At 48.4% G+C, this 8,142-nt stretch overlaps 1 protein-coding gene across 1 annotated transcript in view; it reads right to left on the reverse strand.

The window, feature by feature from the left end:
* Positions 1-6: 6 nt before the first annotated feature.
* Positions 7-8,142, reverse strand: part of Snx15 (sorting nexin 15) — a 10,013-nt gene continuing 1,877 nt past the window's right edge. The window contains exons 2-8 of the mRNA XM_005351786.2: positions 5,271-5,306; positions 4,963-5,083; positions 3,213-3,328; positions 2,961-3,108; positions 2,568-2,711; positions 530-787; positions 7-107 (exon numbers count right to left, since the gene is read on the reverse strand). Coding sequence (XP_005351843.2) covers positions 16-107; positions 530-787; positions 2,568-2,711; positions 2,961-3,108; positions 3,213-3,328; positions 4,963-5,083; positions 5,271-5,306 — 915 coding nt within the window. The 3' untranslated portion in view covers positions 7-15. The remainder of the gene's footprint in view (positions 108-529; positions 788-2,567; positions 2,712-2,960; positions 3,109-3,212; positions 3,329-4,962; positions 5,084-5,270; positions 5,307-8,142) is intronic.

The following is an 8,142-nucleotide window of genomic DNA, read 5'->3' on the forward strand; positions in this document are numbered from 1 at the left end:
CCAGGAAGGGTGCCCTCAAGGCAAGTGCGCTTGGAGGGTCTCGGCCCGCCTCAGGTACTCAGCTGCCTTCTTCTTCACACCTTCCCGGCGGGCAGGGGACGGGTCACCTGAGAGAGTAGAAGGCCCAGTCCCTTCAGAATGTACCTCCCCCTGCCCTGGCTCTTTCCCATTTTATGTGGCTGTTAAAAAGGGAAAGAAAATTCTGCCCAAGGTCTCTGTGAGAAATGAAGGCTCCTGGACCTTCTTTGTTTTCTTAAAATACTTTGTATGTGTGAGGTCAGTGGTGAACCTCAGATGTAGGTCTCCTTCCATCATGTCTGTTCTCTGCTGCACACGCCAGGCTCACTAGCGCCGTTTCTGTCTTTGCCCGCCACCTTGCCATAGGAACACATGGTCCCTGAGCATGCTGTCGCATGCCTCTGTGTGGGTTCTGGGCACTCTAATTCAGTTCCTCATGCTGGCACAACAAGTACTCTACCCACTGTGCCATCTTCCCAACAGTCCCCGTCTTCCTTACCGCCATACTCACCTGAGACGCCCTGGAGCAGGATGTGCACCCCGTCTTGGTAGTCTTGGAGCGCAGCGGCATAGGCACCAGCCTTCTCTTTCCGCAGCGCTTGAGTGATGAGCTCTGTGGCCTGGCTCAGATAAGCTGGGGCAGGTTCTCCATCTTCAGCCTCTCCCTTCTCCTGTCCTCCTGGCTCCCAGGGTTCCTGGTCCAGCCTTTTGGACTGTACCTCCATGGCTGCTAGCTCACTGGTGTGGGTGGGGCTGGTGCCTGTACTCTCTATAATAAAACAGGAAGGATTCAAGCCAGACTGGCCTTTCCCAGGGTCCAGCCCAAGCTTATTTTGTTCATTAGTTTACCAAACTGTCCCCACTGGAGGTGACCAGAGCCTGGAAATACAGAATTCACTTGAGTAGAGCAAACCAGTTGCGTTCTGTTTGCTTGGTCTGGCTGAGGAGCTTTTGGAAAGGCTGGTTTATCATTGTTGCACACACGAGCAAGCACAGGCATGAGTGTGCTGTGGCACCAGTGTAGAGGCCAGGGAACAAGTTTTGGGAGGGTTTTTTTTTTCACCCTAAGTGGATTCTGGGGATGGAACTCAGGTTGCCAGGCTCATGAGACAAGTGCTCTCAACCCGAGACTTACTGACCCATGGCCTTGAGCTTCTGGTCTTTCTGCCTCTGCCTGTCTAGTGCTGGTATCCAGCCATGTGCCACTTCACCTCTTTTGTTTGTTTTATTAAAGACAAGGTCTCACTATGTGGGCCTGGTTTTTCTGTAATTTGCTATGTAGACTAGGCTGATCTTGAGTTCACATATCTGCCTATCTTTAACTCCCTGAATGTTGGGATCAAAGGTGTGTGCCACCATAGCCAGTTTTTTCATTGAAAAAAAGTATTACATGGTGCTGGAGAGATAACTCAACAGTTAAGAGCACTGGCTGCTCTTCCAGAGGTCCTGAGTTCAATTCCCAGCAACCACATGGTGGCTCACAATCATCTATAATGGGATCTGATCTCTTCTGGCATAAAGTCAATAGAATACTCACATACATAAAATAAATAAATGTAAAAAAAAAAGAAATGTTTAAAAAAAAAATTACACTTGTGTGTGTGTGTGTGTGTGTGTGTGTGTGTGTGTAGGTTGGAGGGCAACTTACTGGATTCTGTTCTGTCCTTTCACCACATGAGTCCAAGTCGTTGGGCTTGTTGGCTCGTATCTTTATCCACAGAGCCATTTTAAAGGCCCTTGTTTGAAATAAAAGCTGGGCGGTGGTGGCGCCTTTGATCCCAGCACTCAGGAGGCAGAGGCAGATGGATCTCTGAATTTGAAGCCGGCCTGGTCTACAGAGTGAGCTCCAGAACAGCCTGGTCTACAGAGTGATTTCCAGGCCAGCCAGGGCTACAGAGTGAGTTCCAGGCCAGCCTGGGCTACACAGAGAGACCTGTAAAGTGCACTAGACATTGAGTCCAGGACTCCATGCACACCAGGCAAGCACTCTATCAGCTGAGCAGCATCCTAACACCCCGCTGTGGTCACAGCGTGAAGTGGGTGAGTTTCAGGGTAAGGAAAGCTTCAGTGTCTCTTTGCTAGGATTTGGAGTAGGAGCTCAGTACCCTGACTCTGATGGTCCCCAGGTCACCATGGGAATTCTAGTGCCTACTGCCTTTCAGGACCTTACTAGGGCAAGGTCCCATTTTCTGTGTGTTTAGTTTGCTTGTTGTAGTCCTCACTGACCTGAACTGTGATGTGGACCATGCCAGCTTCGAATTCATAGAGATCCTCCTGCCTCTGCTTCTGTCTCTCACATGCTGGGATTCAGGGCGTGTGCTACCACGGCCAGCCACAGCAGGCCCATGAGCAAGGACACTATGATGCTGTGCTACCCAGGTTCTGCTCAGAGAGGAGGGCTCAGCTCTTTTCTCCACAGCTGCTCAATATTTTTCATGGACATGGAGGCTGCCACCTGGCTTCAGGGCAGCCATGCCAAGGGGCTTACAGAGATGGCATGTACTCCCTTCCTGCCCCTTAGCTTCTCACACCCCACACCTGCTCCTTACCCTCTTTGGAGTAAGGGTCAAAAAGGGCAAGTTCGGCGTCAGAGAGGGGACCTCGGGCTGGGGAGCTGGATGCTTCCTCAGTGCTGCCACAGCTGAAGAGAAGATCCAAGGCCTCCTGGGCAGGACTAGACGGCAGGGGATCCACTGAGGAGAAACCAGGGGAACATTAATGCCTGCACCTATTGCTTCTCAGCTCTCAAAACAGAATCTCTGTCTTGAGTAATCCTTGTAGCAACCAAGGGTACAGACAAGGCCACTATTAGGTTTGGGTGTATTTGACAGATTAGCAAACCACAATTCAAAAAGAAAAATGACCTGTCCAGAGGTGTCCCCAGGAGAGTGGTAGAACTCCCACCCTATACTTCTCCCTCATGGGGAGGACCTGATGTATACCTGGTACATCCAGCTCCTCCTGGCCCCTCCTTTCTGCAGGCAGTGGCTGGAGGAGCCGGGGCTCATCAGGAGGTGGTGTGGGGATGAGAGGGGGTGGCAGGATGCGCAGGTCCCTTGACACCTCAGAGGGCCGCGTTACCTCCCCACCCTGCAGGAGACAAAGTCCAGCAGGGGTGAAGAGTTAGGGGTGCAGCCAGGGAGGGAAGCGGAACAGGCAGGCGCTAGGGAAGTGGGGAGAGCAGATGGATTTACCCGGAAAAACTCCTTGAGCTGGGGGCTGTTGTTGAGTGCAGGGATGGGTACTGTGAAGCGCAGCAGGTCCTCTGCACCCTTGCGCCTCTCTTCAATCACAGAGGCTTCAAACCGCCCTGCAGATCCCGGACAAGAGAGCAGCAGTGACCATGGGGCTTCTGGGGAGAAGCCCAATGTCCTGGCTCTGCCTGAGAAGTACTAAGCAGCCTGCTGGACTCCCCATTCTCCCACTAATCTCTCGCTCCTCCTGCAGGCATCACCCTCCCTGTTCACTCATTCTCCAGATGTGTAATGAGCACCTGCTTCCTGCTGGCTTCAGGTTAGCAAGAGAAACAAGTTCCCTGTTCTCAAGGGTATCATACCACAGAGAAGGAGGCAAGGCATGCAAGTTTGTCTGTTTTTAAAGACAATGTCTCATTAAATAGCTCTGGCTTCTGGCTAGCCTGGAACTTGCTATGCAGACCTCAAACTCAGAGATCTACCTACTGCTGCCTTCTGTGTGCTGGGATTAAAGGCATGTGCTATTATGCCTGGCAAGAAAGGCCTTTTGAGCCAGGTAGTGGTGGTGCACACCTTTAATCCCAGAACTCGGGAGGCAGAGGCAGAGACAGAGATCTCTGTGAGTTCGAGACCAGCCTGGTCTACAGAGCAAGTGCCAGGACAGGCTCCAGAGCTACAGAGAAACCCAGTCTTTGAAAAACAAAAACAAAAACAAGCAAAAAAACAAACAAAAATAGATCATTTGAGGAGGCTTAGATGTAATCAGGAGAAAAGAAAAGTTCAGAGAAGGGAGGCAACTTGCCTAAGGTTACAGAGCAAAAGGCTGTTTCACTGCTGGGCATGCTGACCACATACCTGTCAACCCTGTACTTGGGAGGCTGAGATGGGAGGACCATCAGAAGGTCAAGGCTAGCCTGGACAACATTTGAGAACTTGCTTCAAAAAAGCAGGAAAAAAAAAAAAAGCTGGGTGTGGTGGGGCCTTTGATCCCAGTAGGAGTTCCATGACAGCCAGGGCTACAGAGAGAAACCCTGTCTCAAAAAAACCAACCAACCAACCAAACAAACAACCAAAAACCAAAAGAAAACAACAACAAAAACCCGAAAGCTACAGCCCGAGAATCTAACTCCCACAGTCAGTGTGCTGGGAGCACGGCCTGCACCACCTCAGTCCTCATGATGGTCTCCTCGGCCTGGCATGACCTGCCAATAACTCTTCACTTCACTGCATAGGAGCACTCACATGAGTCTGAGAACTCTGGTGATTAATGGGTTAAAGAACTCCTGGTTCTTTGCTATAAAAACTAGCTTGGTTCTGGCACTCATGTTCTCCCCTGACTCTCTCCATGTGATACACCCTGGGGCTGTGCCAGCCACAGAGCCATCAGCAGATGTGGCCTCTGAACCTTGGACCAGAGTCATAAATCAAAATAAGCCTCCATTCTGTATAACTAAGGCATCCAGTCTGTGGTATTGTTACTGCACAGAAAATGGACTAAGGCTCAGACAAAAGCCCTCTACCTCGCTGAGCCTCATCTTCATGGAAATTGTTAACAACCCAACATAAAAGCGGGAGGTTGCTCTGACCTCAGTTTCCCCATATCTCAGTAAGATTATCTCAGTAAGCCCATCCAGTTTTCCAAAAGTCTGTTCAGGGTAGCGGACCACACTCACCAGCCTCCACCAGTCCAGGTCCCCTTTGCCTAAATCTACCTGCATACTGGGTTCAGGGGTTCAGATACAATACTCACCAAACACCTGAGCACGGGGGAAAGCCGGAAACTCTTCTAGCCGCCGGAAGAGGTTGCGGTGAGTATAGGCCAAGTCCCCATGCAGCTTACGGAAGTCACTGTATCGCTTCCAGACTACAACCTGTAAGGTATGTGAGACTTGACCTGGGCCAGCATGGATGGAAAGTGACCTTCCCATGCCCAGTGTGTCCTAGGGGCTGAGAAGGACAGCACACACCCTCTCCAGCACAGGCCAGGGAAGAAGGCAGGTCCTTGAATTTACCAACTGTCCCTGAGTGATGCTGGATCTGTATACCCAGGAGCCTTACCTCTTTGATGTCCTCTGGGTCCTTCTTTGAGATGAACTGAAAAAAGAAAGGCGAGAGCCAGGTGAGACGGGAGCCTGACACCCAGTCCTGCGTTGCCCCCCAAGTTGAGGGAGCCCTGAGACCTCCAAGTATCCCTTGAAGGGTTGGAATAAAAGGATCCTGGAGATCCTGGATTTAAGGTTGGTTGTTTTTTTTTTTTTTTTTTTTTTTTTTTTTTTTTTTTTTTTTTTTAAATTTTCGAGACAGGGTTTCTCTGTAGCTTTTTGGTTCCTGTCCTGGAACTAGCTCTTGTAGACCAGGCTGGTCTCGAATTCACAGAGATCCACCTGCCTCTGCCTCCCGAGTGCTGGGATTAAAGGCGCGCGCCACCACTGCCTGGCCGGATTTAAGGTTTTGAGTAAGTTTTCTTTTTGGTTTCTGGACATAGGGTCTCCTGTAGCCCAGGCTGGCCTCACATTGGCTGTGTAGCAGAGGATGGCCTTATATTCCTAACACTTTTACCACTGCTTCCTAGGTGCCAGAACTATAGGTCTACACCACTAGATTCAGATATTTTATTATTTATTTTTGGTACTAAGGATTGAAATCAGGATTTCTTGAGACCTAGGTTAGCACTCTTCCAGTGAGTTACATGCTCAGCTTCTTGAGAAAAATTTCTGTTATACACCTGTATCTTCATCTGGGAAATGTGAGGATACTAGATGTCTGTCTAGGAGCTGGGCTATGGTGGTGCACATCTTTAATCCCAGCACTTGGGAGGCAGAGGCATATGGATCTATGTGAGTTCGAGACCATCCTGGTCTATAAAACCAGTTCTAGGACAGCCAGAACTGTTACACAGAGAAACCCTGTCTCGAAAAAAACCAAAAACAACAAAACAACATCTGTTTAGATAGCCTCATACTTTATGTTTTTCTTTTTCTTTTTTTTGAGTCAGGGTTTCTCTATGTACCCCTGGGTGTCTTAGAACTAAGTCTGCCAACCAGGCTAGAACTCAGAGATTCACTTGCCTCTGCCTCCCAAGTACTGGACTTAAAGGCATTCGCTACCACCATCACCCACCAACTTTATGTTTTTTTAAGTTGGTCTTTTTTGGAAGGGGGGGGCAAAGTCTCCCTATGTAACTCTGGCAGGCCTTGAACTTGCTATGTAGATTTTGTTGTCTTCAAACTCACTGAGATTTGCTTGTTTCTGCATCTTGAACGCTTGGGAGTAAGTCATGTGCCACCAGGCCTGGCTCTCTATGGTGAGATATTTGATTACACTGTGTACAGATGTGTCACTGTCAACAGATGTGTCACTGTGATTAGTTTAATAAAAAGCTAACCAGCCAATATGAGGCAGGAGTTATAGGTGGGACTTCCGAACACAAAGAGCTCTGGAAAGAAGAAAGTGGGAGTTGCCAACCGGATGCAGAGGAACCAGGACAACAAGAGGAGAGGTAAAAGCCACGAGCTATGTGACGGCTGCTCGTAGATTAATATAAATGGGTTAAATTTTTTGTTTTTTCGAGACAGGGTTTCTCTGTATAACAGCCCTAGCTGTCCTGGAACTTGTTCTATAGCCCAAACTGGCCTCAAACTCACAGATATCCACCTGCTTCTGCCTCCTGAGTACTCGGATTAAAGGCATGCGCCACCACCGTCCGACTAATGGGTTAATTTAAGTCTTAAGAGCTAGTTAGAAACAAGCCTAAGCTATAGGCCAAGCTTTTGTAATTAATAATAAGTTTCTGTGTCATGATTCGGGGGCTGGCAGTTCAAGACAGCCTGCTATAGCTCTCTGCTTCCGTTCCAGTTCCTTCATAAGGCCAAGTCCTGGTATTCAGAAAACAAAGAGCTCCCCCACTTCTCTAAAGTAACAAGAGTCTGTCCTGGGGTCCAGTTCTTTGTTCAGGGAGCAGCCCTGAGGTCACATAGTCATGAAGACAGAAGCAGTCAACACTAGGCTGGGCACTCTGGCAGAGCGAATTGGCCTGAGACAGAAGGAACACTTGGTGTGCACTGTTATGTTTCTGGAAGTTGTACAGCAAATGTACAGTTTGGAATCGATAAGTTTTCAAAACATTCTTTCTGTTTTCTAGACCTCAGCAAGTCAGACATGATTAAGATGCTTATTTAAAGGCTAAGAATGGGGACTGGAGTGATGGCTCAGTAGTTACGAGCACATCCTGATCTTGCAAGGACCAGAGTTTAGTGCCCAGAAGAGCACCCACGGGATCTGATGCGCCTTCTAACCTCCACAGCCAACCACACAGAGTTGTGATCTGCATTCAACAAACATACATATCAATTAAGAAAAAAAAAGAAAAGGGGCAGGCGAGATGATCCAGCAGTTAAACGCATTTGCTGCTCCAGCAGAGGGTCTGGGTTTGGTTCCTAGCACTCACATGGCAGATCAAAGTCATTTCTAACTCCAACTCCAGGAAAGTCCATACCTTTTCGAACCTTTGAGCTCACCAGACATGTACTTGGTGCACATACATACATGCAGGCAAAACACTAATACATAGAAAGTATTAGTAAAGGTAAATTATATTAGTAAATTATATTAGTAAAAGTATAAAGTAAAGGTAAATAAATAAATCTGGAGCTGGAGAGATGGCTCAGAGGTTAGGAGCACTGGCTGCTTCTCCAAAGGACCTAAGTTTTATTCCCAGCACCAACATGGGGGGAGGTACACAATGGCCTGTAATTCCAATCCACAGGGATCCACTACCCTCTCTGTCCTCCTCAGGCACTGCTCACACAGGGCACAGATATACACGCAGATAAAACACCCATATATGTAAAATATAACTAAAAAAACTAAAAGATTTTTAAAGATTTAAGTAAATAAGCCAGATGTTATCTGCTTTTTAATCCCAGCACTC

The sequence above is a fragment of the Microtus ochrogaster genome, chromosome 8, assembly GCF_000317375.1.
Source record: "Microtus ochrogaster isolate Prairie Vole_2 chromosome 8, MicOch1.0, whole genome shotgun sequence".
Lineage (NCBI taxonomy): Eukaryota > Metazoa > Chordata > Mammalia > Rodentia > Cricetidae > Microtus > Microtus ochrogaster.